Below are 27,121 nucleotides of genomic sequence, written 5' to 3' on the forward strand. Positions count from 1 at the left end.
TTCCTAATCGCAACTTCAAAATGGTAGGCCCGCCTCCTCTCCAAGGCATCAAGGTGCTTGAATTCGCCGGCCTGGCTCCAGGTATATTCTCCCACACCCGCCCCCCGCCCCCCCCAATTCTCGACAACAGATGAACTAACACCCATCTCAGGTCCCTTTGCCGGCCTACTTCTCTCCGACTCAGGCGCCTCGATCCTCCGCATCGACAGGCCCTCTTCCTCGCCCTCTCCATTACCAACCCCTGACCTCCTAACCCGCCGCAAAAAGTCCATCGCCGTGGATCTCAAGTCCCCCCTCGGCATCGAACTCGTCAAGTCCCTAGCAGCAAAAGCTGACATCCTCATTGACCCGTTCCGCCCCGGTGTCCTGGAAAAGCTCGGCCTAGGCCCTTCCGTCTTATGCTCTCTAAATCCAAGATTAATCTACGCCCGCATGACCGGCTTCCGCCGCGATGGGAAATGGGCCAAAATGGCAGGCCATGACATCAACTACCTCGCTGTTTCAGGGTCGTTATCTTTGCTAGGAAGGAAGAACAGTCCGCCAACACCACCGGTCAACATTCTGGGTGATTTTGCTGGTGGGGGAGCCACGCTGTTCCAGGGGATACTCCTCGCGTTGCTGTCGAGGGCCACTACGGGGAAGGGACAGGTCGTGGAGGCGAATATGGTCGACGGGGCGTCGTATCTGGCTACTTTCCCGCGGTTCGCGCTGCACACCATGACTGGGTCGCTGCCGAGGGGGGAGAACTTGTTGGATAGTGGATGCCCTTACTATGATTGCTACGAGACAAGAGACGGGGGGTGGATGGCGGTTGGGGCGTTGGAGCCGCAGTTTTTCGGGGATTTGATCAGGGGGTTGGGGCTGGAGGGGCAAGGGTGGGAGGAGAGGAGGTATGATAGGGGTAATTGGGGGGAGTTTAGGGGTTTGTTGGAGAGGAGATTCAAGGAGAGGACGAGGGAGGAGTGGGAGAGGGTGTTTGAGGGGACGGATGCGTGTTGTACGCCGGTGTTGGAGTATGGTGAGATGGAGAGGGAAAAGGAGAAGAAGGGGGGCGATCAGAGACCGATGGTCACGTTGAGGGAGACGCCACTTTTGGGGGTGGTGAAAGGAAAGGATGGAGATGCTGTCACGCATGGACAAGGGGAGGGAGTGAAAGGAGATGGGTACAGAGGGGAGCCTCTGGCGCCTGGGGAGGGTGGCGAGGAACTCTTGGAAGAGTGGCTGGGTTGGAAGAAGGGAAGGGAGTTTGATGTAGCGGGTGGAGGGTTGGTGGTGAAGGAAAAGGCAAGGCTGTAACGGTTTGTACGTCCCTGTCAGGGTTCTGCGGTTCCACCTAGAAAGATAGCCAACAACAGGGCAGATCATAATCAGGACTGCGGCAAGGTTGGGTTGGATGAAGTTTCCAAGCACGCGAAGAACTTCTGGGCGGCAATACTTGGGGACTGCTTTGAGCGTGATCTTCCGGGAATGCTGTTTTCCAGCAGCTAGCGTGGACCGGCTTTCCGTACAATGGGCTTGCAACAATCCTCGGTAGCTTCTCTTGGTGTGAGACTAAGGTTCAACTCACATTCAGTGGATGTGCTTCTAAGTTTCTCAGGTCTCGTCCCTTCCAGAACCATCAAGCCCCAGTCCAGGTCATGCCCCCCCACTGCACTGAGTTAATATTTATTTCTCTCATCAATTTCAAACTGGGAAGAAGGCCGCCAATCAACCACCGTCGACTTACCTTACCTGTCACTGGCTAGTACTTCAACTTCCTATCAGCCGACTCATCATGCACGACAACAACACCATTCCCATTGCAACAACACGTCCATCGACCTACCCTCACTTCCCCCGTCTTCCATGTAAGCTACGAGAGAAAATATGGGAGATGGCCATTCGACAGGATTCTCCGGCGGTACACCGCTTCTCTCTCCACCATCAGGGCGCTGTCAAAGAGCTAACAACCAGGGACAAAGTGATTTTACATTACGGCGATTCCAACCTCGATATCTCAGGGCTCTACGATAAGCCCAGAGGGAATGTGTATGGGCATTATAGACTCTGCGCCCCTCGAACTACCACGACATCGAACTCCTACTCGTGGAGTAAGAACAACATGTCGGCATACATGTGGGACGCTGGACTGTGGGGGGAGCAAGTGCCGAATCTAGGCGGATAGCGATCAGAGTATGGAAAGTCGGGGTTGAGGCTGATATTCTGGAGGAGATACGCTTACACAGAAAAGCGGGCCGCCCTTTGAAATCCCCTGAACAGCAGGTCAGAGAAATCTACAAGGGTCATTATCCTTCCGGTTCCACGGCTCCGATGATACAAGATGACGACGACAACGTGAATTCAACACCGCAGAGTAACAAACCCACCGCTCCGCTCATTGTCCGGGCATCATGAGACTTGTTTTGGATAGACATTCCATTTTCAGGGTCGCCTTTGGGCGATGGCGTCTCTTCATATGTTTATCTGCTGCTCAGTCAGCAATTGTTCCCTGGAGCTTCGGGTGGTTGTCGGCTCTGGCCTAGGAATATCGCCATTGATTTTGATCCCAGATGAAATAATACTCGTTCGAAATGGCCCTTCAATCATGAGGATGAACTTGAGGGTGAGCCCACAACTATCGGGGTCGCAAAGACCCTCAACTTCGTGCCTCGACTGATACGGATGTGTTACTTTAATGGAGACCGATATACGGAGACTCCATTCATCTGGCTGATTGACCGCGGGCGTGGAGCAGCCAAATATCGCCGGCGTCTCGATCATAGTACAATGAGCGATGAGGATGGCTCGTCATCATCATCCCTGTCTCACAGTCCCAGTACTGTACGTACGAAACGGAAGAATGGGCAAAAGGTGCCGTCTTCTATGATGGCCAGCACAGGTACATGGAAGCAAACAGTTACGGCCCGCCAACTGGCACGCTTATCGACTCCTCCTCCTTCAACGAAGGCGGCGTAGGTTACACTGATGAGTGGTTTTAGACAGCCGATTGCTCCATCCAATGTGCGTCGACCTGTCGCGGTGCTTGTCGAGTGTCAAGATTGAGCAAATGTTGCTGGCTTAGGTATACGCAATCGAGACTTGGCTGGCAGGGAAAGTGTGGTTTTGGTACTGGGAAAATCATAACTCAGGTCAAAAAATGAGATCGTTATAATGATTTGCTGGTTAATCAATGCAATGGACTTCTTTTTACTGTGGTGACAGCAATGTTGCTGGTTGAACAAAAGAGTTAGAAGCTCATCTCCATCAGGCTCGCCCCGAACTTTGCTCCTCCTCCCTCAAATCCCTCACCAGCTTCCTCCCCGGCCCCTCCAAGCTCTCCACCTCATGCGCCTCATGCCTCTCCTTCTCCTTCACCCCAGCAGCAACCCACTCCCTCACGCCCTCCAGCCCATTGATCCTCTCCATATACCCCTTCGCCCTCTCCCCCAGGAACCTTTCCCCCGCCCCCAAGTAACTCCCAAGCCGCAACACCACCGGCGCGAAAAAAGCATCCACCGCCCCAAACTCCCCTCCCGCAAGGAAAGGCCCCCCAAACTTTGCTAGCCCTTCCTCCCAAACCTCGTTGATCCTCCTCAGGTCCTTCACCAACCCCTCGTTAAACGCTTCGTCTGACAGCTCCACCCGAATGGAAACATTCATCCCCATCTCCTGCCTTATGCTCCCAAACCCGGCATGCATCTCCGCCACTGCTGACCGTGCCCAGGCGCGTGCGGGTAGGGAGTCGGGGTAGATTCTGCTGTTGGGGAACTGCTCGTGGAGGAACTCGACGATGGCGAGGGATTCCCACAGGATGATTGGATCAGAGGAGCCAGAAGGGGGGTGGTGGTAGTGCAAGCAGGGGACGTGGCAGACGGGGGAGAAGGACTTCCACTGGGGCTGGCGGTAGCCGGAGCCGGGGGCTAGCGGGTGGAGGTGCTCCTCGAAGGGGAGGGAGAGCTCCTTCATCAGGAGCCAGGGGCGGAGGGACCAGGAGGAGTAGTTTTTGTTGGTGATGTGGAGGTGGTAGGAGGACATTTTGGGTGATGATGGGTGAGGTGGTTGAAGACAAGTGGCGGGTGATGAAAAAAATGGGTTGTTGAAGAGGTGTGGTATGGTAAGGGTGTTGTTGTTGTTGGTGGTGTTGTTAGTGTGAGGTTGTTCAAAAGGGTAGGTAGTGGAAAGGAGAGATGGATGAGTCAGTATACGCAAGGGGTGGGGGTTGACTAAATGAAATAGATGAGTGACTCGACCATACTCCAAGGCTGAAAATGCTGTAAATATATCCAACTGAGAGAAGAACAAAAAAAATACATCGTACCCGCAGAGCTACCCCGTATAGGAAGCTCACATCTCCACGCCCTATCAATGACCGGTCCTCCCCACCCACCTGCTACCTTGCTGCAAGTATTATCCCCAAGGGCGCATAACACCACCACGACAATTCCTCCATACCATCGTTATCCACCATGGTGTGACTCACTCGAACCATAAAGATACGACACTTTGGGAATAACTTCTATTTTCGCCCAGCAAAGAACAACTGAAAGGAATCATAGGCTAAGCAGCGGCAGAACCCTCCTTCTCCTTGGCCTTCTGGGCCTTCTTCGCCTCTATCTGTCTCTGCTTTTCCAGCTTCTTCAATTGGTTCTTTGTGAGTTTCCCATCACCGCCCTCGGCACCCTCAGCACCTTCTAGTTTCGGCACCACAATATCGGCCTTGGGTACTTTGGGGTTGCCCATCCAGGTGAGAGGTCTGATGTCGGTGAATTGCTTGACAGCTGCATCGTCGACCTTGGCTCTCCTCTCCTGGAACGCCGCGACGAAAGTCTGGAGCTCCTTGATGCAAAGCGCCTTGAGCTCACCCGTGAGGAGCTCGCCCTTAGAGTAGGCGACCCGGATCTTCTCAAGTTCTTCGTCATCCTCGAGGAAGAAGCGGAGGTACTGGTAGGCAACGTCTACGTCTGTGTCACCTCCCACTGCGCGGTGCTCCTCGACGGACACCTTGCCACCACTGAAGGCGTATTTGTTAACCTTGTTCTTGATCTGGTTGGGAGTGTCGGTCATGAAGATGGCGCTGGAATCAATCGAGGCAGACTACATTGTGTGAGCAATAACGAGTCGTATTCAGAGTAAAACACACTCACCATCTTCGTGCCTGGCCCCTGGAGGGCTGGCAAGAACAAAGAATGGATCAGGGACGGCTTCGCAAACCGCACCCCCTGGTAGGTAAGTCTGGCGGCAACATCACGGGTCGCTGTAACGCTTAGTTAAATATTTACTCTTAATCATGGAACACTGGATATCACAAACCTCTGAAATATGGGTCCTGATCAACGGCACATGGACTGGGGAATGCGTTAGATCGATATCACACCGAGTTGAAAGAAGGTCCTCACATCAAGCATGGGATGCCGACGGTCTTCTTTTCGTCCTCACCGAAAATGTGAGGGAAGCTGTTGGCAAAGGCAGCAGCACCCTGAATACTTCCAAAGTGAATCTTGCCAATATTGGAGGAGTCGTTGAAGCCGAAAATGGCACGCGCTTGGTTGAGCGTGATGTGCTTCGCTAACCGCGTGATTTGGCGATAGAATGCGCCGCCAACGTAGTCGTACTGGTAGTTTGTTAGACCACGTAGGCAACAAAGACCTGGGATATCCGTACATCAGAGAAAATGAATGTCTTGTTTGGGTCAAAGCCCATGCTGATAATGTCCCGAATATTGCTGTCGCAGTACCCTTGAACTTCCTCAATTGTGCGCTTCTCCGAGAACAGGTACTTTTCGTCGTCCGTCAACATGATTACAAGCTAGAAAGATCTTTATCAGTAGCTGGTTATACAGAAGAAATCCTACAAGACCACCTACAGGAACGTCAAAGGTATCCTGAAGCCCTGTGAGATCCCGTGTTAGTCAACCTTCCACGCTCGCCAAGCCGTTCTCCTGAATCTCCATACATTTTGTAAACATAAAGGGCGTGCAGTGTCCAACATGGATGGAGTCGCTCGAGGGCCCACGTCCAGTGTACAGAAAGAATGGCTCATTGCGCTCGTATCGGTCGAGAATAAGCTCGAAGTCGCGATGCGAAAAGACGATGCCTCTGCGGAGGAAATGGTGTGGCTTCTTCCCTGTTACGCGCTCGAACCTGGCGAGGAGCTCCTCGTCAATCTTCTTGGTGCCAAACTCCTCAATCAGCTTGTCGTAGTTGATTGCCTTGATCTGGCCGTCTGCGCCGACCTCCCCTTGAACGTTCCAAGGGTCAACTGTCTGCTTGGACCCTTGGGCAGCGGCTTCGGCCGGGACTTCGGGGACTTGGGACTCATTGAGAGCCACGGCATTGGCGGTTTCGGCCATGGTATCGATGTCGAACAGTGTTGAGAAAAGAAAGAAGCCGGTAAACAAGTAAAAAGTAGGTGAAAAACGATAGAGGTGAGTCAAAAAGTCAGAAGAGATCACAATGCGCCTGCCGGACCGCCGCTGAGTCGTCCTATCATGCCGTGTCCAATTCACCACCCATTATGGTGGGGGAGGGGCACTTGGAACCAGGGTGTATGACTCCACCCACCCACTTCCAGAAGGCGGAGAAGAGCGGCAGAAGAGCGTTGCCTGCCGGGAAATTTCGAGGATTGGATGAGAAGCTGCAGGGCCCGTCTGAGTCCAGTGTCAGCAGCTCTGGTTGGGCAGGCGGTTCCTAAGAGATTCTGCGCTGATGCCTGTAACTTAAAACCACGACAATGTTGGCGGCACCATGGGTGTGTCGAAGCTGCGTGCGATCGCTCAGGCGAATCGGCTTTTCGCAGCAGTTTCTACGGAGGGCTAGCACAGGTAAAGTAACGTTGATTGCCGTTATGGTTTTCTGCTAACAGCGCGAGTAGACTCCTTCAAGCTTCCTCCAGCTCTCCTCGACCGCGCAAGATTTCTTACCGCCGAACACGATCAATTGACGGCACAACTAGCTGACAACTTTGACGAGAAGATTGCAAAGCGTGCAGGCGAAGTCCACAGGATCGCAGAGGCCTTCAAGAAGTTCGAGCATGCCAAGGCTTCTCTCCGGGAGCTGGAGGGGCTCTTGAAGTCAGACGATGCTGAAATGCGGGAGATGGCGCAAGAGGACCTCGCGGCTACCAATGAGCAGCTGGCTGAGTCGAGTCGGAATCTGTCCGTGGCTTTGACTCCCAAGCATCCCTTCGCCGACATGCCGTGCCTCATTGAAGTCGTCCCTGGGCCAGGAGGAACCGAAGGTCGCTTCTTTGCCGACTCGGTATTCAAGATGTACCAAGCATATTGCGCCAATAAAGGCTTCCGCACAAAGGTTGTACAGTACTTGGCCGCCGACAGTACCGGCGAAAAGGGAGGTGATGGGGAGACAGCCCTTCAGGAAGCTGTACTTGAGGTGATGGAGGAGGGAGCGTATGCCCACTTCCGTGGTGAAGCGGGCATGCATCGGGTTCAGCGTGTCCCGGCGACGGAGAAGAGTGGAAGGACTCATACGAGTGCTGTAGCCGTCTGGGTGCTGCCCTCTTTCGCTGAGAACGCCACAGCCTCTGATGGTGATTGGGACAACCCGGAGAGTGACTTCTACATCGACCCGGCCGAGGTGAAATCTGAAAAGATGCGAGCCAGCGGAGCAGGAGGACAGCACGTCAACAAAACCGAGTCTGCTATTCGGTTGACGCACATTCCCACGGGCATCACCGTCAGCATGCAGGATTCTCGTTCACAACACACCAATCGAGCCGATGCCTGGAGGTTACTTCGATCAAGAATTGCACAGAAAAGGCGTGAGGCCAGAGAAGAGGCCGCTAGGGCACTAAGAAGCAGCGTGTTGTCATCAGCGCAGCTTACACGGGGCGATAAAATCAGAACCTACAACTATGGCCAGGACAGATGTACCGACCATAGGGCCGGGCTTGACGTCCACAATCTACCAGATGTGCTCAGGGGTGGTGACACCCTGGGTAAGGTGATTGATGCTGTCCATGGCTGGCTCGCCGAGAAGGATATCCAGGCCTTGCTGGCAGATGAGGAAGCCGCTGCTGCTGCTGCGAACGCCACTGGTAAAGGGAAGAAAGGGAAATAAATAACACATACCCCCACTATTTTAGAGTGTACTTGTAGTTGTATGATATTATTGATGATAGAAATGTGTTCCAATATTCTTGACTATAGTTGGAAGTCGGGGGGTGTCAGGATTTCATGAATTGAATGCTGACCAATCAGCGTTGATATATCACCTCTTACCTTCCTAATACGGACGCGTACTCTTGAGAAGGGAAGGCATGATGGACAAGTCTACCTTCCATAACATTGTTTTGCCAGAGAAGACGTAGACCCAAGAAATTACATCTACTCTCTACATTGCGGTCCTTGTTGCTTTTCTATAGAGAAGCGGTGTCTCACTTTTGTTGTGTGAGTGTATCCACCACCTCTCAGCAACACCTTGCTCAGAGGTGTTAACCTGGAACGGTCAATCCCGTCCAAGAAGATGGCAGACAATACACCTCTGAAGAATCAAGCACTTTATGATGGGAGGTCATCAGTCATCTTGTTCTTTGTTTTGCAAGCCGTCTTTCGAGCAATAGCTCCTTCCGATCTTCCTGCTTCAGCCTGGGCTGCTGTTCGGTGCCTCATATGACGGTAGCGATACCTTGTTAATGCTCAACAGAAGTTTCCGCCTACTTCTTTTTGACATGGCGAGTTTTAGGAGAGCTGTGTGCCTGCCAGGGAAGTGCTGTGAGCAATGGAGACAGTTGGCAATCCCATCTTTCCACCTCCCATGTGTTTCCTGGCCTAGGAGCGTCTATTTAATTTCCCCAGACCCTTCAGATGTACCACCCCCAGCGTTGTCTCACAATTAGTTTACAATTCGACCCAAGTCTCAAGTCTCTTCTTTTTAAAGCTTCGCAAGGCTCGGCAACAAAAACAAGTCGAAGATGCGCCTCATCCCTCTGTTGGGCTTCCTCCTTACGGCAGTCGAAGGGCTCCGCACAGGAAGGGGTAGTCCTCTCGTGCGTCTGGGCATCTCGAAACACATCAACAAGGTCGGCAAATCGACTGCTGCTGTGTTTCCTGACCCTCAAGACAAGCCGTTTCCCAGGCACAATTTTCTGAACGCCAACAGCACGAGTGAGTTATCTTCGAGTTCGAAAGTCGAGCCACGTTGACATTGACTCGGTGTAAATAGAATTTGCCGCCAATGACACCGCCATTCCCGATGTCGACTTTGACGTTGGCGAGTCGTACGCTGGCTCCCCGATGAGCAAAGCAACCTCTTCTTTTGGTTCTTCCCCTCGCCAAACAAAGCAGCGGATAAGGAGATTCTGATCTGGCTGAATGGTGGTGTATGTTGATATCATTTGTCGCTTCATTGTTCAGCTTTTACTAACAATTCCTCCAGCCTGGCTGCTCCTCTTTCGAGGTCTTCTACAAGAACACGGTCCCTTCCTTTGGCCACCAGGGACTCTAAAACCCGTGCGGAATCCTTGGAGCTGGCACACCCTAACCAACATCGTGTATGTTGACCAGCCGGTTAGCACAGGGTTTTCAACGGATGTTCCAACCATCACCAATGAGAATGAGCTCGCTGCTCAGTTTCTAGGATGGTGGAAGAATTTCGTCGACACCTTCGGCATGCAGAGCTACAAGGTGTACATTTCTGGAGAGTCCTATGCGTAAGTCCTCTTCCAATTTCACGGCCCTTATAGCCAGGGCAACATCTTCTAACACCAAACAGCGGAATGTACTGCCCTTACATTGCTAACGCTATGCTCAACATAAACGACACCGCCTACCACCAACTATCCAGCATGTACCTGGGGGACGCTGTCATCGGCGACAACACCCAACTCTACTAAAGCATCCCCATGCTCCGCTTCGTTGAATACCACAGCTCTCTTTTCCCCTTCAACAACACCTTCCTCGACGAGATCAGGACTACTGACGCCGAGTGCGGCTGCTCCTCCCTCCTCGACAACCACCTCGTCTACCCTCCTATTTCCCACCTGCCCTCCACCCTCCCAGAAGTATCGGAAAACGGCACCGTTACAGAGGAATGCACCTCTCTCTGGTGGTGGATCCTAGAAGCTGCCCTCCGCCTCAACCCCTGCTTCGACATGTACCACATCACCGCCTCCTGCCCCCGCGTGTCTGATGTTCTCGGGTTCCTGGCAGGGATCGATTACGTCCCCGAGGGGGAGAAGAGATACTTTGACCGCGGGGACGTAAAAGCCGCCATCCACGCACCGAGGAATGTCACTTGGGAGGTGTGTGGTGAGAACCAGGTTTTCGCCCAGCGAAGAGGACGGCTCCGGACCGTTCATCATCCACGCTTTGCCGAGTGTTATCGACAAGACCCAAAACGTCATCATCGCCCACGGGCAGCTGGACATGGTCCTGCCATCAAACGGCTCCCTTCTCGCGATCCAGAACATGACGTGGGGAGGGAAACTCGGCTTTCAGAACAGGCCCTCGGAGCCGTTTTATGTCCCTAATACAAATGTCGTGGGGAAGAACAAGGTGGCTATTGGTGGCGAGGGCGTGCTGGGGAGCATGGTGTCGGAGAGGGGGCTGACGTGGGTGGGGGTGAACCTGGCGGGCCATATGCTGGTCGAGGCGCAGCCTGGTGCTTCGTATCGGCAGCTGGAGTGCTTGCTCGGGAGGATTGACTGCGTGAATTTCACGGCACCTTTTACGGTTGGGCATCTGTATTACTCTGATCAGGCACCGAATGAGATGGGCGAGGGGACGGCGCCTCAGAGTTGGAGTGATCCCAAGCCGGAGGAGGGCTTGTAGGTAAAGAGCCCCAGTTGGGAAGTCACCTTTCTAGTATAGACGCTCAGCTACAAACCCATAGAGAAGAAATGCAATGCGTTCCACACCACAACCCTTCTCGAAAAAAAACATCTTGATTTGATAGCCAACTAACAACTACTACTAGGCAGTTACATAAGGTAGGGAATAGGCCGTAAAGACTGTGCCAAAGAGAAACCCGATAGCCTCATGTTTTTCCGTTCTTTTTTGGCCTTCCTTTCCCTTTTTTGTCCTTCCTTGTGATGCGATACTCCTCCCCCTCGCCCAAAACCGCTGTTCTCACACACATAATCCTACAAAAGAGTGGAACCAGGACCAAGTCCCTCCGTTTCCACTTCATTCAGCCCAGACACATTTCCATCCCCTCCTCCCAGCAGTAGACCCGCCTTGTTCGGCGTCCACCAGTCCAATGACAAAACAAAAAAAAATCGAGGATATTCCTATACGCCATGCTTTCCGCCCGCCAACCGATGAAAGGATAAAAACCAAAAACCAAAACCAGCGAAAATAGAGTAGGGTGGTGTTACAACAGTGTTAGAGGCAGGTACTGTCAACATAGCAGCTGGCTTGCCTTCATCTCCGCGTATGTGTTGGAGATGGATCACTTTCGAGTGTATGATAGATATGCCGCCCCCAAAGTCGAATCGGCCCTGTAAGAGGTGTCGTCGGAGGAACCAAGAAAATGTAGCCCAGATGGATAGGGAACGGTGAAGAGTATGAGAAATATAAGACCGGCCGAACCACCTCCACCTCACCCAATGAATGTTTATGCGCACATGTCCTGGTAGTCATCACTTTCATAGCCGCTCTTTGATATCGTCAACTTTTCAGCGATAACGATCTTCAAGCAGCAGCCATACTCCGCTCTCTCGCGGCCCGCCTCAACTCTAGCACACCAATGATCCCTGTCTGCCTCAACCTCTCCAGAATCATCTTCATGCCCTCTCGGCTCTTCCCCAATTGATCCTGCGTCTTTGTCGAAGCCAACGTTTCAATGCTCCTCTGGATACCCCTCGCTCCCAGCCTGGCGAAGAACCCGCCCTCCTGGGCAGTGGTAGACAGGTTCTGATGCGACAACTTGTCCCGGAGCTTCTCTCCCAGCCTGGATCTGAACACAACCTTGGTTTCCACCTCGGTGTTATCCAGAGTTCTCGTCTTGGGAATGCTGTACATTTGTCTTTCGACTACCGACAGCACGCCGACGAAGTTGAGGTTGCGAGACTCGGTGGACATCCAGCCTTCGCGCATATCCACCACAGAAGTCTCGAGGATGTACGAGGCCTGGGAGGCGGTCCCGCCTGTGAGGGTGGTAGGGAGGAGCTTCATGACGGCGGGGGGCATGCGGGACTTCTTGAGGTGGATGCGGGTTGTGTGGAGGCGGCCGGTGGCAGGGTCGATGTGGGAGTCGATGGTGTCGGTGCTGAGGACATGAGAGGCAAAGGGGTTGAGCTGGGGGGAGCAGTAGCGGAGGAAGAAAGCGAGCGAGACGGCGGGGAAGGGATGGGCGTAGGTGTGGTTGGTGGTGTGGGTGAGGACCATTTTGGCTGATTTTGGTGATGATTGTTTATTTCACGATGGTTATGGGGTATCTTGAAGTTGGAGTAGTAAGTTTGGAGGAGTGACGGTGGTAGTTGGTGGTGGGCGGCGGAGAGTCGAGGAGCTAGGATCCTGGAAGTACGTGGGGGAGGCGAAAGACGGGAATGGGTTGATCGGCCGGTATGGCGTCGTCGCTTGCGCAGTACAGACGAAAGGGTAAAAAGCAGTAGTGCAAAGAGCACGTGTGCAGGAAAGCGGAATTACTTCATAAGGAAGTGTTAGACACGGCGAGATGTGATTGTCGAGACAAGCACACCCTCGAGAATGGGAAAGACGGAGAAGCTTTTTTCTTGGCTTCTGCGAAAAAGTTCCCGGTCGCTCGGGGGTGCCCCAAGTTGATGAAGATGAGGAGGCCACAATAAAGCAGGTGGGTGGTGACGCAGGAAACCGGATGAAGGGAGTTCAATTGACAGAAAGACGCGGGGAGTTGGCCAGTTCAAAAAGAAGCGGGTGTCCAGGGAGTGCAAGAGAGGGGGACGCAACTGTGACGATGATCATCGGCTCATTCTCCCAGATTCTTGCTCGTCTTTTTCAGTGGATTTCCAGAAGCCTTTTGAGCACAGCATCATTATGGCACCACTACTATCGGAGACCGCCCTGTGTAACTTTGAAGGTAAAGTGCAACCGGCGTTTCAGCCACAGGATATGACGTTCGCACCGTATTCACTACAAAAACAGCATTTTGGACATATACTCAAACTCTCTGATAAAGGTCAAAACAGCCCTGACCTCACACATGATAATAGTCAATAGAGAGTGCCTCTCTGCTGTTATTGTGTGAGGTCTCGATTGTTGCTGTCAGCCACATGCATCACTTGCCAGTGGGCTGGCTTGTAACCCCACTTTATGCCTGAAAATCTAGGCCGACTTTCTGCTTGCGGAGCCCAGACTTCGGAACATTCCTCTCACGGCTGACCTATTAATCATCTGACCGTTGGCCAACTTTAATTAACCGAACCCCGAGCTCTCAACTTCTTCACCTCCACCAGCCCTTTTGCTCCAACAACCAACGACGACGGGTGCAACACATCGCCAAAACCTTTTGCAGATCGACCATCGCAACAGTCGCTTTCCTCGCGAATATCTTCCTCTCGCATCTGGAAGGATTTTGTTGCGTCTTTGATCATCACGCAGGATTGGCGCAACGGTGAAACAAGGACAAAGCAGCGGCGACATCGAAAAGGGCGGCGCGTCAGAGGAACGAACGTCCATCTAACCGATCCATCACAGGAATCCATCGCCATCACATTTCCATCGCGCCATCACCAGTCTGCTTGCAGAGCATCTCCTTTGCTTGCTAGCGTTGAGTGGGGTCTGTTTTTTTGCTTCTTTTCGTTTGGCTGACAGCGTTGGGGACAAGTGTTGGCAAGTGATCAAGAAGGGGTGCTGTTTTTTTAGGAGGGAGGAGTCGCACACGAATCCATCACTGCTTTTCAGCTCAATTGAATAGAGTGCTATTTTCGCAGCGCTGGGTCTTTGTACTTTTCCTTTTTTTTTTATTGTCCATTCAAGAGGCGCTTTCTGTCTCCCCCGGAGAGCATATCAGAATTGATTCCCATTCAACCTGTTGAGTTGAGGAAAGAAGAAGAACAAAAAGGCAAAACGTCGTCACCTGGTTTAGGGAATCAAGAATTCAAGTTCGCTTCGCTTTACCCATTCCTAGTGTGCGAGCAGGTTTAGCAGAGAAGAGAGCGCCGACACGACTCTAATTGACAGCTACATTTTCGACCATCAACCAGACCCAAGATGGCGTCTTCAGTATTCTTCAAGTTCAAGTCGCAAAAAGAGCCAACGCGAGTGGCCTTTGATGGAACAGGCATTTCTGTTTTCGAGCTCAAGCGCGAGATCATTCTTCGCGCTGGCCTCGGTGACGGCACAGATTTTGACCTGGCCATCTATGCTGATGAAAATGGAAAAGAAGGTAAGCAGCTAGGTTCAGCTTCACATTCAAGGTGTGCGAGCTAACAAGATGGCAGTCTATGACGATGACACCTCCATCATTCCCCGGTCCACCACTGTCATCGCCCGGCGCATGCCCCCGAAGAATCCCGGAAGAGGCGGCGCTGCTCGATATGTCTCTGGAAAGATGCCCATCCACGCGAAGAATTCGTCACGCAGGGAGCAAACAGCAAAGCCAGCGGCCAAGACCCAGTCCAACACTCTAGCGCAACTAAGCAGCGCCATGACAGAAGAGGAGAAGATGGCTGCCGTCTTCCAGGCCCAAACCGAGCACTTCACATCGAGAGAAGAGGAAATGGCTACTCAACAGTATGTCGCCAAGGGTGGCCCCAAAAAGCCCGCCAATGTTCCCGACCACGACCCACCCCAAGGCTATATCTGCTACCGATGTGGTGAGAAAGGCCACTGGATTCAGCTTTGCCCAACCAACGACAATCCCGATTTCGACAACCGCCCTCGCGTAAAGCGTACCACTGGCATTCCCAAGTCTTTCCTCAAGACAGTCGACAAGGCAACTGCGCTTGGTCAGAATGCGGATGGAGATGACTCCAAGACACCATCCGGCATCATGGTCAATGCTGATGGAGAGTACGTGATTGCAGAGCCTGACAAGGTGTCATGGGAAAGGTTCCAGGCCAAGGCCAAGTCGAACAACGCGGCATCAAAGGCAGCTATGGAAGGGGAGAAGGAGGTCCAAGAGAGAGGCTTGGAATGCTCCATCGACAAGAAGATGTTCATAGAGCCAATGAAGACTCCGTGTTGTAGTAAGACGTATTGCAATGACTGCATCACCAACGCTCTCATTGAGAGCGACTTCGTCTGCCCTGCCTGCAATGCAGAGGGTGTCTTGATTGATGATCTCAAGACAGATGAGGAAGCAGTCGAGAAGCTCAAGCAATTGCTTGCCGACAGGGATAGTAAAGCCAAGGAGGGTTCCAAGAGCCCAAAAAGCCCCAGCGAAGCATCAACCAAATCCGCCCAGGCCACCGGTGTCGAACCAACAAACATCAAGAAGTCTGCTTCTCCTTCGCCGGCTCCTGCTAACCCGGCCGCGCCACCACAGCAAACTGCCCAGCAGCAAACCACGACATCCACCCCCTCGGTCCGAAGCGCCACCTCGACACCTGTCCACAGCGAGCCAAGCCAGCAAACATCCAAGAAGCGGCCCGCTGAAGATGCCCTCGAGAACCCCAAGATCCCCAAGGCGCCCAAGGCCATGCAGCCAACTCAACAGAAGCCACCAGTAAACCCCATGATGGGCGGCAATAACATGATGAACGGCATGAACCCCATGGCCGGCGGCATGATGCCCGGTATGAACATGCCCGGCATGAACCCGATGATGTTCCCCGGCATGAACCCCATGAGCCTGAACATGATGGGCGGCTTTGGGGGCATGCCCGGCAGCTTTGGCGGACCAGGCGGCATGCCCAACATGAGCATGAACGGGATGAACATGATGAACCCGATGATGAACCCGATGATGAACCCGATGATGAACGGGTTCCAGGGAATGCCTAACAATAACAACAACAACAATAACAACTTCAACCCACGGCACAACAACTGGGGTGGGCCGAGTGGTGGTGTGTTTCAGGGGCATCAACAGCAACAACAACAACAACAGCAGCAGCAGCAGCAGCAGCATAACCAGCACCCGCCACAGCAGCAGCAGCAGAGGCCACCGCAGCAGATGATGGGTATGGGTATGGGCATGAACGGCGGCGGCATGATGAAGAACTTTTCCCACCAACCGGCTGATGACGAGGACGCCTACTTCCGGAAGCCAGTCAACCCGCACCGCCACCAGAACCGCCAGAAAAGGGTCAGACCGAGTGATTACCGGGAGCTTTGAGCAGGCTGAGGGTTTTTTTTTTTTTTTCTGTAACGATAATGATTTTCATCATGAGGGTGGTGAGGCCGGGCGGGGGAGTATATACATCATCACAAACAAGCGAACATAAGGGTGTGTGTGAAACGTGGGAAGCTATCTGGCTTTTGGAGCGGGGACCAGGTTTTCAAGAGGAGCAAGTTGCATTACTCTTCTCATTGGCGTTTTTTCCTCTTTCTCTTTTCTCACTCTCTTGATTCTTGTAATCTTCTTTATCTGGGGCTGTGGTTTGGGGGGGATGTTTTCGGGATTGGGGTTGGTTGTGACATGAATAATCACCACAAAACAACACCACATGGAGCAAATGTGGCTTGGTATGGCGGGGTTGGGAATTATCCTTGCTTTTTTTCCTTCTTTTTTCCACAGCAACGTACAGCACACACACACACAAACACACACCCACACACAACAAAATAAAACAAGCGGGAAACAGGAAAGCGGCGGGATGTCCAAAACGAGCCGGGATAGGGAAGGTTGGAAGGGGGGTTATTCAACAAGGCAAAGGGACATAGGATGGATGGGTGGATTGGTATGGATGGATGGGATGCTGGAGTAGGGGCAATGGGAAAGCGAAGGGAAATTAGGAAATAATCGGGAAATTCGGATTGATAAACTGATATTTATTTGTGTATATATACCACACACTTGACACACACACACACACACACACACACACTTTCTCTCTTGCCTTTTGTTTCATTCTTCTTGTTGCTGGTTGGTGATTGTTTTTTTCAAGTCTTGTGCTGACAATCTGGGAATACAAAATTGAAATTCTTTAAAAATCATGATTCCGTGCCTTATCCCAGTGAAGCTTCCTCCTATAACATGAAAACTTGAGCTAGATATTCAAACAAAAATCAACAAACATGGAAAAGGACCAAAACTGCATTGGAAAGCAAACCACATATTTTCGCTCGCTATATGCTCTAATTCTTCGCTACCCTCAGCATCCCAATACAGCAGATTAAATAAAAAAGCCGCGCCGTTTCAAAAAGGTAAAACAGTTCGAATCCTTTCCTTTGGTGGTGGAGGCTTCAATTTATACCGTGGCCATCTTCTCACCTTCCAAGCCCTTGGAAGACCTGATCTGTACAGTCGCCACAAATATCGCCGACCTGCATCAGAAAGACCAGCTGCACCTATCGCTACGACTTCCTGAAAGCTTAAATCTAAAACACCCGCCTCGAACTGTGCAAGCCGGTCCTCGGCAATTTCCAGCCAGGTTAACCCCCCGCATTGAAATGGGAGTTCTACGTCCACTGCCTGCCAGTACGGCCACTGGCCAGTCCGACTCTTCAATATCTGCCGCTGCCAGGGACCACCCCGCGTTGCTGATGTACAATCAGGGTATCCTTTCTCGGTGAGACCCATCAAAGCAGTGATAACTATCTTCCCCTCTCCTTCTTTAGAATACTAATCAATATTTGAGCATGCTTGGTATCCGCCTGTATCCTATGACGGGGGAACAAAAGGCTTGACCAGCATCTCACTGAACTTCTCCAGCTTCTCCTTTCCTCGAACCTCCTCCACCAGAAGTGGCATTTTTACCACGTTGAACTCGTCGTAAAGCTCCTCAATCTGATCGAGGTACTTCTTTTGCATGCGCCGTCTGGCCGTACATTGCTCGCAATCGGAACCGGGCTTCGGGAACAGAAGCTGATTGACAACAATACAGTGGGTATCAATCTGGTAGCTAGCCAGTTCTTGAATCATACGCTCCGTCTCGTAGAGAGACAAGAACTCTGGAATGCAGACACAGACGAAGGTGGTGAGGCGCTCGTCCTTGAATTGCTGGTTGACTTCTGAAATGGTGGCGCGAAGGGCTTCGAGCTTTTCCATCATCTCACCGAGGTTCTGACCGTTGGGAAGGGCACCGTTGGCGCCTAGAAGTCCGTTCAGGACTCCTCCAAACTGACTAGAGAGCTGCGAGATCTTCTTCAGGGCCTTCTCCAGAACAGAAGGGAACTGGAGGAAACGGAGTGTGTGGCCGGTTGGGGCGGTGTCGAAGATGATGGTCTCGTAGGAGAGTGACTTGACCTGCTTCAGGACTTCGGCAAAGGACATGGCTTCATCGATACCGGGAATCTGATAAGAAGTACGGTATTAGCCAGACTGGTTGATACATCACTGACAAAACACTCTTAGAACTTACCGAGAGGGCAAGGTCCTGCATCATACCCCCCATACCCCCCAAACCTTCAGCGCCCTCACCCTCAGCCTGTCCAGCAAGCAAGTCTTGCATGCTTCCATTTGGATCAATCTCCATGGCGAAGAGATTCTCGAAACCATCTACCTTGCGGGCGTCCTTGCCGAACTTTTGGCTGAAAGCGTCGCTCAGGTTGTGGGCGGGATCGGTCGATATGAGAAGCACAGAGCGCCTGACCTTGGCCAGCTGGATGGCAAGACTGCACGAGGTTGTCGTCTTGCCCACACCACCCTTTCCACCTACGAAGATCCATCTGAGGCTGCGTTGGTCGAGGATCGACTGGAGCGTGGGCTCCATTGCATCGTCGTCGGCGTTGATGACTGCGGTCGACATCTTGGCGGTTGTCTACTGAGTGTAGGTAGCGGCGGGAATTCTGGAGAGATTGCGGAATTACGGTCGTTCAAGAAGAGAGAGAGAAAGAAGGCAAGCTGTGCAAGTGGTGATCAAGATTGGTCCAAGTTGTCGCGTCCCAAGGGGCTTTGGAAACAGCTGGAAACCCACCGTCGGGTGTGGACGTCGCTGGGTCTGGCCTGCCAGCCCGCAACGTCACTGGCTTCGTGGCGGGGCAAGCTCGACCTCGACAGGGGTGGGGGTTCATATGGTGGGGTAATGTCTTGGCACCTGATGGGAGGCATCTTGTCTTGAAGTTCGGAAGGAAGAAAATGGAGAAGCAGCTCAGCTTCATGCATCGCTACAACGCAAACTGTTTTTTTGGCCCCAAGCTGAAGCTGACGAACTTCCACAACAGGTACACAGCTGAATCTGTTTGTTTACTAAAGCTACCACCTTTGTTGATTAGCGTGATCATCTCGCCGCCCTCAGGCAGATCAATAGTTGACGGACAGAAGAGCGGTGACTTTTTTGTTTCGCCTGAGCCGCATTTATCATCAGTGTTGTGGTTCGAGCTCACGGTGAGGCGAGGATACCACCGTTGTGTACAACGTTCTGTCTGTCCTCACCTGGAGGCAATAAAGGAAACAATGCAACACTTTATAGCCCCGTGCAAAGTATCCAAGCCAGGTAGGTATCCAACTGGTGGCATCCAAGCAGGCGGACAGCGGCAGATACCGACGCTTGTGTCCGGTGGCAGCGGGGCTGAGAAGCTCTCTGGAGTGGATGTTGAACATTGGTGCACCCATGTGGCCATCGCATCAGCCCCCAAGAAAGCGCAAGCAAATCCATTCCAGGGGTATCAGTAGTGTAATGCTTCTTGTCGATCCTTTTCTATATGGTGACTTTCAAGTTTATAAATATCCTCTACCTATCCTCTCTCCATTGCTTCTTTGTCTCTCTCTATACATAGCTCGCTCATCACAACAACAACCCCTCCTCTTATCGCTTCTGATAAGCCCATTCCCCCTGCTACACCACCCCACCACTCACTCACTCAGCTTGTGGCTCACCTCTCAGTGTAAGTCATTGCCTGCCTACTACCCCCTCGTGATACCCTCACTTTCCCCCCCTCCCCCTTCCCTCTCCTCACATCCAATCTAACCACCACCCCCCCTCAAAGCGCAAAAATGACCGAATCAACAACTACCAAAGACCGCATAACCTGTCACATCCTCGACACAACCCTCGGCCAACCCGCCCGCTCCGTCCGCGTCTCCCTCTCCCTCCTCTCCACCTCCACCGCCTCCCCCGGCCCCCTGAACCCCCCACCAGTCTTCGAGTCCACCACCGACGAGGACGGCCGCATCAAGACCTGGCTCCCCTACTCCTCCGCCACCTCCTCGGGCGAGGTCCCCGTCTACACCCTCGAAGACGTCTTCGGCTCCATCAGGGGCCCCTCCCGCTGGGTCCTCAAGTTCGACACCGAGTCCTACTTTGGCGGGCCCGACAAGACCTTCTTCCCCGAGGTCAACGTCGTGTTCAACGTGGCCGAGGGGGAGAGGTATCATGTCCCGCTGTTGCTGGCGCCATATAGCTATTCCACTTACCGGGGGAGCTAAATTCCCTCTTTGTTGGAGGGGGAATGAGTGAGAGGGAGTAATGGTTTTGGGGGAAAGCATCTTTTTGTCAGCAGCATCATTTTATGTCTGGGCATATATGGGGCATAACAGCAAAGTGTGAGAGCGTCGTTCGTGGTTGCATATCTCTGGGTTTATGTAGGGCGAAATTCCAAGGAAAGCATTTTGCCATCATACTGATGAGATCGAAATATTTCCGGGTTGTGCTTTTGGCCACCACATAAACGATCAAGCTTCACGTATGAGCACTGGGCAAAAGCACCGGGCAAAGTATGGTTCCATATCAATGAGTACTAGAGATGATGTTCAATTAAAGATTCTCCAATACGGAGTATTGCGAAGAGCCATGGGTACTAGGTAGGTAACTAGTAGACCACCCAGCAAGTCTCTGCCTCGAGCAAAAGGCCAGGTGATAATCTGCCCATATCACCCACTAGAAACACGATATACAGTCTGCATGCTGTCGCTTCCCCTTCGTCTGTTTCTTCTGCGGCGTGTGCTTCTTCATTGTCGAATTACGCCCAGCTTTTCCCATGTTTTGTTGATTCCCGTGGTGCTGCTCATGCGGCTCCCTTCCATGTAAATGCATATGCTCAAAATAATTGTTACCGGAACTCCTCGCTCGTAAAAGAAATGCTGACCCCGAAGAGGTATCCCTTGCCTTCCCCCCCATATCGAAAGACCAATTGCGAATTTTCCGTCGAACTCCCCGGCTTCTGCTGTTCTATCTGTGCAAGAGCCTGTTGATGAGACTGCTCCTGCGACGATGTCGGCGTCCGTCTCTAGGATCCCTGGCTGCGTCTCTTGGATCCTGTTTCACTTGGCGGGTTGGGGAGTGTGAAGGCGAGCCTGTGCCGTCGGAGGTGGTGACACTATGGCCGTCCCGAGACGTCGGTCGAATACCAGCGGGTTGCTCAGCACTGGGTCGAATAGACCCACGAGCCATGCGGCCTAGAGTAGCCAGAGCTCCTTCGTCAGAAGAGCCGCTGACTTTGCGGTCATACAGGCTAAGAGATCGACCATATGATCGCTCAGTCTGAACTTGGAAGGACATCCTGTGCCTGATGAGTGCCCTGCCCACATTCACATCGTCTTCCGTGATGCATGCATCAGGACCAATTTTGGCGTCAGGGTGAGGAAGGGTGGTGTTCCTATCTGTGGGCATCTTGTTAGCGAGTCTGAACAATACAAGGACTTGGGTATTTCATAACTTACTTCCACAGAATGTATCGGGGAACCCCGTGTCCCTGATTCGTGTGGAGGTTTGTGATGGGCTTCTGGGAGGCGTAGCCATATCTTCGGATATCGTTGAGAAGCTCGTCGAAGGAGACTTTCTGAATCTTGGTCTACGCATCGTGAAGAACGTCTTAGTTGGTGTTTATGTATACAAGCAAAGAGTGTGCTGATGACGATGCCTAGCCGCCACTGTGGGACTGTGTTGCTGTGTGGTGCGAAGGTCCGGATATAGCGGGCCGGACGGAAGTGAATGAGTTGATGGGCCAAGAAGGACCCTGGGGGTGTTGAACAATGAAGATCAACAAGCAATAGGAAGGGGAAAATAAAAAATTAAATATGAGACAAATGGGGGGATACACCAGGCATTCCCGGAGACAGAGAGTAGAGAAAAGGAAAAATAAAGACGACTTCGGTCGAGGAGAGCAGATCCTCAGAAGGGGAGGGGGCGAAGGTGCGAGTACGTGGCCGTTGAGGGTTTATCAAGTGACCAGCACAAAGAATAGGGCAGTGAAAGCGGTGCGAAACGTTGACCGACATAAAAGGGCCGCCACTTGACGACCGTTGAGAATGGCATTGTTATATGACATGGGAAATCAGACGAGGCCTTGCCTTGTACGGATTTCCACGGAAAAGACGGAACTGAAGCCTAACTTGGCCCGCAGTCCAGACCAGCAACAGACTGTCAAGGCTGACAACATTTGGTGCTGCTGGGAAAGTTTTCGGTCTCGGGTAGAGGAAGCGAAAGTCAACGAGTGGTTATGAGGCCACTTAGGCTCACCTAGGTTGAGGTTATTTTGTGGGGCAGCCCCGCGAAGGTGAGCAGAACAGGCGCGCGGCAGGTCGAGAGACGCCGGCCAAGTGCGATCAATCGATTGTTGTTTCGATCTTGGCCAAATAAAGGCCAGCCTCGATAGGCGGATGACGTTTGTTCTGGAATGGTTGGTGATTGGTCGAAGGCTTCTTCTTTGAGAATTCGGAGAGGACGACAAAGGGGTGCAAGATAAAGATAGAAACCACATGGATGGAAAGAAAGGAACAAGAGGCGAGAGATATCATGCCGGGGGAACATGCAGCTTTTGAAAGCCTATTCCCATCAAGTCGGACCATGACTCTGCGGGGGCAATCAAGGGTCAGCCACTGGGCAGCAGTCCTGCTTGCTGAGAAGGGCAGGCACGGACAGCGGAGAGTGAATTTCGCCTCGAGCAGGCACATCACGGCTAGAACGGATCACCGTGAGGTGCGGATGCCATGCCCGAAAGAGGGGACTGGAATACCTGCAGTCATGACGATTGGCTGCGATGGATACTCGGCAGTATGCAACACGCACGACCGGACTCTGTAGCCTCTGAGTTAGAATGGTGACAGATATCATCTACTACCTCGCTTCTTGGGAACAACTAGCCAATACTGGAGTGCCAGCGAGCTCTTGTTTTCAAATACCCCACGCTGTGAAATGTTGGGGAAGTCAGTGAGCAGTTTGAGGCCAGTGTCATCACCCAACCCCGAGAGCGAGGCCCGTCAACGGCCGGCCCTGCAAGCGGCCGTGCCGGCCATGAATCCCCAAGCGGCCGTACCAGTGTGGGAGGAACTGCACGTCACACAAAAGTTGATCATAGGCCGCATTGGGGCCCGATGACGACCGAGCTCGAGACCTGTACCATACAGCAAGATATTCACCGCCGTGACCTGGTCCTGTTCGGCCTAGCATGCATGTTGTGAATGGCCTCAACAGCTGTGAAGTCTGCATGTCTCAGAGCTGGACCTCAAAGGTGGGTGGTTCCGTAAAGTAATTCGATCCGGGAGGTCATCCGGGCTGTTCGATCGGCGGTGCTCCGCACTTTAGCTGCCCCGCTGTCTTGGCACACTGAGACATTGCGATCGGATGCGGGATGATTGCTGCGATGCTTATCTGACTGAGGAAGTACTGGTGAAGTATTGAGGCTGCGAGAAGGCCATGAAGGTCATGAAGGCGTCTGGAATATCGACATCACATTCCTGTCCTTGGATTTTCGCAGGATCTCGAGATGGTGTGGGTGTAGGATAGCAGCGTACTTCCGCCAACCTCCGAACATAATCCTCCGACCCGTGAGAGCTTCACGGAACGCTCCGAGGCTGGGTTGGATATCGGATGAGGTAAATGAGTGGGGCCTTGTCGGTCTGCCCGATGCTCAAGCGCAAAATATCAAAAGCTGGCTGATCCTTGTAAGGCGAGATTGGCGGTATATGCGTGGAAGACTCCGTGAAATGGTCCATATTCGAGAGAGAAGGGAACACAGAGTTGAGAAGTTGCTGGCTGGAGAGCCATCCAACAGTCAACCGAAGATTTCCCGCATCAAAGTGTAAGTGAACGGGGCGCACTGACCACATTGTGGTCCGGCATCCCCTGTCAAACTCACCCCTACGCTAAATCTTAAGGCGATGTGGCAGATTTGGTAAGGCGAAGCTGGCAGCTCTCTCCAGGTGGCCTTCCAGCAGTCCGTTCTCCAAATTGCCTGTACACCACGCGACAATTCAGCAGACGACCGAATTGCCCAACGACATTTTTTACCCTTTCCACGCCGGCACGCACGCAACCATCAATCAATTGATCTTAGCTCTTTTTTAATTCATTTTTCACCCACACACAAACCGCCACAATGTCCGACCAAGTGCAAGAAATCCTCGACGTCCCTCGCGAGTTCCTCAAGGACGGCATCCAGTTCATCCACAAGGCCCAGAAGCGTCTGTCTATGCATTGTCTCTTAGCCGGGGCGTCACCATGCTAACGATTGAACAGCCGACCAGAAGGAGTTCCTCAAGATCTCGCAAGCCGTTGGCGTCGGTTTCCTCAGTACGTCCGGTCTAGTTACAGCTACCAATACCGAATACAGTTGACTAACAGCTATGCAGTCATGGGCGCCGTCGGCTACTTCGTCAAGCTCATCCACGTTCCCCTTAACAACATCCTCGTTGGTGGCGCGTAAATCTGCTTTTTCGAACGGGAGATGATTGGCCGGGAGAAGGGAAGGACACGAACGACAGAGACGAGATACCAATAAACCGAATCAACGGGGACCGGGATCGAGTCCAGTGCAACGATACGTAATCAAGACGCGATGCATTCACGGCGGGAGCAGTCATGATACCACACATGATTGGGGACATGCGAGATAGGGACAAGGCGGGCGCAAAGATATCCATACATATTTCATCAGGTGTTTCGGCGGGCGATGGCGGCGGAACAAAACACTCAATAAAACCTTTCTGGTCATTAATAATTTTGCTCTAGCTAAGGATGCAACGTAGGGGCGCAATTGTACAAAAGTTTCTCAATGCAAGATCGAAACAGAGATCTATCATGGTTTCGCGAACCCCATGACAGCATACCGGAAGCTGCCATTGGCATACCCTCTCCTCATGGCACGGAATGCTTGCAGAAAGGCAATGCCATCTCTGCCTTGGCTGAAAGCAAACGCCCACAAGGACGGGTTCTGGATCAACGACCAAGAAATATCCCTACACCATTGTGTTAGCAACCAACCTCCTCGAGACTATTCTGTTCAGGAAACTTACCATGTCTTCTTCACCTCCTGACTGATATCCTTCGGTCCCCCCACAACCTCCAGCCCGACCTCCTTCGCAAACTGCACATATCCATTCAACGTGCACATTGGCGGCAGCAGCATCCCATCCTCAATCGGCTTAATATCCGCATCAAACTGCTCCTGCGTCAAGCCCTCATCCTTGAACCAATCCGCCAGCACCAGTTTCCCGCCTGGTTTCAGCACATCAAACGCATTCCTGAAAAAGAGATCCTTCTTGGGGAAGTGAGAGAGCGCTTCTGAGATCCAGACAATGTCGAACTTGTCGTCCGGGCCGGTGAAGTAGCTCCCGAGGGTTTCGGCGTCGAGCTCGATGAAGCGGACTTTGCCGGGGCCGAAGGGGATGTACTCCCCGTCTGGGTACTGCTTGTTGCTGCTGTCGGAGAGCTTTTTGGCGCTTTGGACCTGCTTGCTGGAGATGGTGATGCCCGTCACGTGGGCGGCTAGCTCGCGGGCGAGGAAGCGGGAGGTACCGCCTATTCCGCAGCCTACGTCGAGGATCTTGAGGGGTGGTGAGGTTGGGGCGGGGGAGGTGTGGATTTGGGAGGTTTCTAGGAGGAGGCGGATGAGGTTGATTTGGGCTTCTTCTTTTGGGAGGTCGGGGGAGGAGGGGGGCCAGTATCCGTGGTGGATGTGTTCGCCCCTGGGGGGGTTTGTTAGTGAGTGTCGTGACAATGTAAGGAAAGTATTTATGAGCTGGAGATGTACCAGAGGTTCAAGTAGTAGTCGCTTGCTAGGTCGTAGTGAAGCCTGATGCGGTCTTTGAGCTCCTGCATGGTTGTGTGGGCAAGTCCGAGAGGGGTGTCATATTGCTTGCTGAGAGAGGTCGTCTCCTGCTCACTTGATTTCCCCTCACCAGTGATGTTGGTTGGCTTCTGGGTTTCGGGAGCGGCACTCATGTTGATGGCTTGGCGCAGTGAAGCTGTACAAGTCAATTGGTGAACCAAATGATCGGGATACGGATTCAAGACGTCAACTGTTGCAGAAAGGCGGGAAAGTAAACAATCGAGGCCGGAGAGGTTCACGGATTAAAGTTCAATCAAAAGCCATGTCGCATGGCTTCCCCCAATAAATCAACGTCATGACGCCCTGAGTTCGCATCCCGTTTCCAGGACATGTGCAAGCAAGCAAGACAATGTAGGCAAGTGGAGCAGATGGCGTGGTCGTCATTGGCCCACCCAGATTCCGGATTACATTGTCCATGGTCCCAAGTGGCTTTCTTCAGATTGCCTTGGTTGGTGTCTTACTCTGCTCAAGCTCTCGAGATGATTCAAAAGAAAAGGGTTCGTACTTGTCCTCCCCAGCGAAGCAAAACTTGTCCTTCAACCGCCCGAGTACAGGAAAGGACAAGAGGACAAAAATACAAAAGTAAATTGACTCGAGCGCGATTCGAACGCGCGCCTCTTTCGAGACTAGAATGCACCTGCCATGCTGATAGGAAGATATTGAGATATCTTGAGTCTAGCGCCTTAGACCGCTCGGCCATCGAGCCATGTTATTTGATGAATATCGGTGATGGAGTTTCGCTATATGATGAGCAGATTGTTGAACCATCTTTTTTATCACATTTTCATCTTCGTCCATATAAGCGGAATCCGATCTTGTTAGCAAACAAATCCGAAGGCAACGGAGCGAGCTTGATTTTCGGCTGACAACACCCCGCACGGTTCCGGAGCAGCTGAGCTCGACTGCGTGGGCAAGATTAGCAGTCACAGGGCGAAGCACCGCAAGTAAAACTTCTCTCTTGAATAAGTCAAGAATCCTTAGCTGACTATTTATTTGTGGAAGTGCTTAGGCTTTGTGCAGGCCTTTTGCGGTGTATCTCTCTTGCTTCACGGTCTGTGATTCTAGCTTGATAAGAGGCGCCTTCTTGAACTTCACACCAGTGCGTGTCTACGA

General features: G+C 52.4%; 14 protein-coding genes and 1 non-coding gene across 15 annotated transcripts; 9 read left to right on the top strand and 6 right to left on the bottom strand.

Moving 5' to 3' along the window:
• Nucleotides 1-20: 20 nt before the first annotated feature.
• Nucleotides 21-1,296, top strand: QC764_210700 (uncharacterized protein; the record flags this gene model as incomplete). Its single annotated transcript, XM_062944776.1, has 2 exons — nt 21-81; nt 152-1,296. The coding sequence occupies 2 exons, from the start codon at nt 21-23 to the stop codon at nt 1,294-1,296; spliced, it is 1,206 nt and encodes a 401-aa protein (XP_062803639.1).
• A 478-nt stretch (nt 1,297-1,774) lies between these two features.
• On the top strand, nt 1,775-2,164 carry QC764_210710 (uncharacterized protein; the record flags this gene model as incomplete). The annotated part of the gene is made up of 2 exons (XM_062944777.1): nt 1,775-1,847; nt 1,962-2,164. The coding sequence occupies 2 exons, from the start codon at nt 1,775-1,777 to the stop codon at nt 2,162-2,164; spliced, it is 276 nt and encodes a 91-aa protein (XP_062803640.1).
• Nucleotides 2,165-3,243: 1,079 nt separating this feature from the next.
• On the bottom strand, nt 3,244-4,014 carry QC764_210720 (uncharacterized protein; the record flags this gene model as incomplete). The annotated part of the gene is made up of 1 exon (XM_062944778.1): nt 3,244-4,014. The coding sequence occupies one exon, from the start codon at nt 4,012-4,014 to the stop codon at nt 3,244-3,246; it is 771 nt and encodes a 256-aa protein (XP_062803641.1).
• A 522-nt stretch (nt 4,015-4,536) lies between these two features.
• Nucleotides 4,537-8,089, bottom strand: WRS1 (tryptophan--tRNA ligase; the record flags this gene model as incomplete). Its single annotated transcript, XM_062944779.1, has 7 exons — nt 5,932-8,089; nt 5,843-5,868; nt 5,641-5,784; nt 5,376-5,590; nt 5,290-5,324; nt 5,124-5,233; nt 4,537-5,073 (listed from the first exon to the last, which is right to left on the bottom strand). The coding sequence occupies exons 1-7, from the start codon at nt 6,326-6,328 to the stop codon at nt 4,537-4,539; spliced, it is 1,464 nt and encodes a 487-aa protein (XP_062803642.1). The 5' UTR covers nt 6,329-8,089.
• On the top strand, nt 6,624-8,094 carry MRF1 (Peptide chain release factor 1, mitochondrial). Its single transcript, XM_062944780.1, has 2 exons — nt 6,624-6,799; nt 6,850-8,094. Exons 1-2 carry the CDS (start codon nt 6,709-6,711, stop codon nt 8,052-8,054), a joined length of 1,296 nt encoding a protein of 431 aa, XP_062803643.1. The 5' UTR covers nt 6,624-6,708; the 3' UTR covers nt 8,055-8,094.
• A 212-nt stretch (nt 8,095-8,306) lies between these two features.
• On the top strand, nt 8,307-10,704 carry QC764_0042330 (uncharacterized protein). Its single transcript, XM_062940300.1, is given in 6 exon segments — nt 8,307-9,100; nt 9,159-9,213; nt 9,372-9,486; nt 9,500-9,645; nt 9,708-10,425; nt 10,630-10,704. The coding sequence occupies 5 exon segments, from the start codon at nt 8,908-8,910 to the stop codon at nt 9,826-9,828; spliced, it is 630 nt and encodes a 209-aa protein (XP_062803644.1). The 5' UTR covers nt 8,307-8,907; the 3' UTR covers nt 9,829-10,425; nt 10,630-10,704.
• Nucleotides 10,705-11,626: 922 nt separating this feature from the next.
• Nucleotides 11,627-12,322, bottom strand: QC764_210760 (uncharacterized protein; the record flags this gene model as incomplete). The annotated part of the gene is made up of 1 exon (XM_062944781.1): nt 11,627-12,322. One exon carries the CDS (start codon nt 12,320-12,322, stop codon nt 11,627-11,629), a length of 696 nt encoding a protein of 231 aa, XP_062803645.1.
• Nucleotides 12,323-14,125: 1,803 nt separating this feature from the next.
• On the top strand, nt 14,126-16,193 carry MPE1 (the record flags this gene model as incomplete). The annotated part of the gene is made up of 2 exons (XM_062944782.1): nt 14,126-14,300; nt 14,341-16,193. The coding sequence occupies 2 exons, from the start codon at nt 14,126-14,128 to the stop codon at nt 16,191-16,193; spliced, it is 2,028 nt and encodes a 675-aa protein (XP_062803646.1).
• A 926-nt stretch (nt 16,194-17,119) lies between these two features.
• GET3 (Golgi to ER traffic-related protein) lies at nt 17,120-19,472 on the bottom strand. Its single transcript, XM_062944783.1, has 2 exons — nt 18,382-19,472; nt 17,120-18,314 (listed from the first exon to the last, which is right to left on the bottom strand). Exons 1-2 carry the CDS (start codon nt 18,766-18,768, stop codon nt 17,682-17,684), a joined length of 1,020 nt encoding a protein of 339 aa, XP_062803647.1. The 5' UTR covers nt 18,769-19,472; the 3' UTR covers nt 17,120-17,681.
• QC764_210790 (uncharacterized protein) lies at nt 19,395-20,387 on the top strand (the record flags this gene model as incomplete). Its single annotated transcript, XM_062944784.1, has 2 exons — nt 19,395-19,846; nt 19,949-20,387. Exon 2 carries the CDS (start codon nt 19,956-19,958, stop codon nt 20,385-20,387), a length of 432 nt encoding a protein of 143 aa, XP_062803648.1. The 5' UTR covers nt 19,395-19,846; nt 19,949-19,955.
• Nucleotides 20,388-20,704: 317 nt separating this feature from the next.
• Nucleotides 20,705-23,970, bottom strand: QC764_210800 (uncharacterized protein). Its single transcript, XM_062944785.1, has 3 exons — nt 21,621-23,970; nt 20,856-21,560; nt 20,705-20,758 (listed from the first exon to the last, which is right to left on the bottom strand). Exons 1-2 carry the CDS (start codon nt 21,757-21,759, stop codon nt 21,130-21,132), a joined length of 570 nt encoding a protein of 189 aa, XP_062803649.1. The 5' UTR covers nt 21,760-23,970; the 3' UTR covers nt 20,705-20,758; nt 20,856-21,129.
• On the top strand, nt 23,877-24,246 carry QC764_0042390 (uncharacterized protein; the record flags this gene model as incomplete). Its single annotated transcript, XM_062940301.1, has 2 exons — nt 23,877-23,980; nt 24,069-24,246. Exons 1-2 carry the CDS (start codon nt 23,886-23,888, stop codon nt 24,244-24,246), a joined length of 273 nt encoding a protein of 90 aa, XP_062803650.1. The 5' UTR covers nt 23,877-23,885.
• Nucleotides 24,247-24,277: 31 nt separating this feature from the next.
• QC764_210810 (uncharacterized protein) lies at nt 24,278-26,287 on the top strand (the record flags this gene model as incomplete). Its single annotated transcript, XM_062944786.1, has 3 exons — nt 24,278-24,362; nt 24,418-24,471; nt 24,531-26,287. The coding sequence occupies 3 exons, from the start codon at nt 24,278-24,280 to the stop codon at nt 24,602-24,604; spliced, it is 213 nt and encodes a 70-aa protein (XP_062803651.1). The 3' UTR covers nt 24,605-26,287.
• Nucleotides 24,872-26,677, bottom strand: QC764_210820 (uncharacterized protein). The gene is made up of 3 exons (XM_062944787.1): nt 25,931-26,677; nt 25,194-25,865; nt 24,872-25,136 (listed from the first exon to the last, which is right to left on the bottom strand). Exons 1-3 carry the CDS (start codon nt 26,119-26,121, stop codon nt 24,977-24,979), a joined length of 1,023 nt encoding a protein of 340 aa, XP_062803652.1. The 5' UTR covers nt 26,122-26,677; the 3' UTR covers nt 24,872-24,976.
• On the top strand, nt 26,597-26,714 carry QC764_0042420. Its single transcript has one exon. It is a non-coding gene; the product is annotated as a tRNA-Leu (tRNA).
• Nucleotides 26,715-27,121: the final 407 nt, after the last annotated feature.

This window comes from Podospora pseudoanserina, chromosome 2 (assembly GCF_035222485.1).
Source record: "Podospora pseudoanserina strain CBS 124.78 chromosome 2, whole genome shotgun sequence".
NCBI lineage: Eukaryota > Fungi > Ascomycota > Sordariomycetes > Sordariales > Podosporaceae > Podospora > Podospora pseudoanserina.

Excerpts from the sequence above, each read along its gene's own strand:
- MRF1 (XM_062944780.1), top strand. The coding sequence starts at position 6,709 with ATGTTGGCGGCACCATGGGTGTGTCGAAGCTGCGTGCGATCGCTCAGG. Across the intron at positions 6,800-6,849 it reads TCTACGGAGGGCTAGCACAG|ACTCCTTCAAGCTTCCTCCA; the intron begins GTAAAGTAACGT and ends CAGCGCGAGTAG.
- QC764_0042330 (XM_062940300.1), top strand. The coding sequence starts at position 8,908 with ATGCGCCTCATCCCTCTGTTGGGCTTCCTCCTTACGGCAGTCGAAGGG. Across the intron at positions 9,101-9,158 it reads TCTGAACGCCAACAGCACGA|AATTTGCCGCCAATGACACC; the intron begins GTGAGTTATCTT and ends CGGTGTAAATAG. Across the intron at positions 9,646-9,707 it reads ATTTCTGGAGAGTCCTATGC|CGGAATGTACTGCCCTTACA; the intron begins GTAAGTCCTCTT and ends AACACCAAACAG.
- GET3 (XM_062944783.1), bottom strand. The coding sequence starts at position 18,768 with ATGTCGACCGCAGTCATCAACGCCGACGACGATGCAATGGAGCCCACG. Across the intron at positions 18,315-18,381 it reads TGCAGGACCTTGCCCTCTCG|ATTCCCGGTATCGATGAAGC; the intron begins GTAAGTTCTAAG and ends ACTTCTTATCAG.
- QC764_210820 (XM_062944787.1), bottom strand. The coding sequence starts at position 26,121 with ATGAGTGCCGCTCCCGAAACCCAGAAGCCAACCAACATCACTGGTGAG. Across the intron at positions 25,866-25,930 it reads GACTACTACTTGAACCTCTG|GGGCGAACACATCCACCACG; the intron begins GTACATCTCCAG and ends AAACCCCCCCAG. Across the intron at positions 25,137-25,193 it reads CAGGAGGTGAAGAAGACATG|GGATATTTCTTGGTCGTTGA; the intron begins GTAAGTTTCCTG and ends ACAATGGTGTAG.
- QC764_210800 (XM_062944785.1), bottom strand. The coding sequence starts at position 21,759 with ATGCGTAGACCAAGATTCAGAAAGTCTCCTTCGACGAGCTTCTCAACG. Across the intron at positions 21,561-21,620 it reads CCCCGATACATTCTGTGGAA|ATAGGAACACCACCCTTCCT; the intron begins GTAAGTTATGAA and ends AGATGCCCACAG.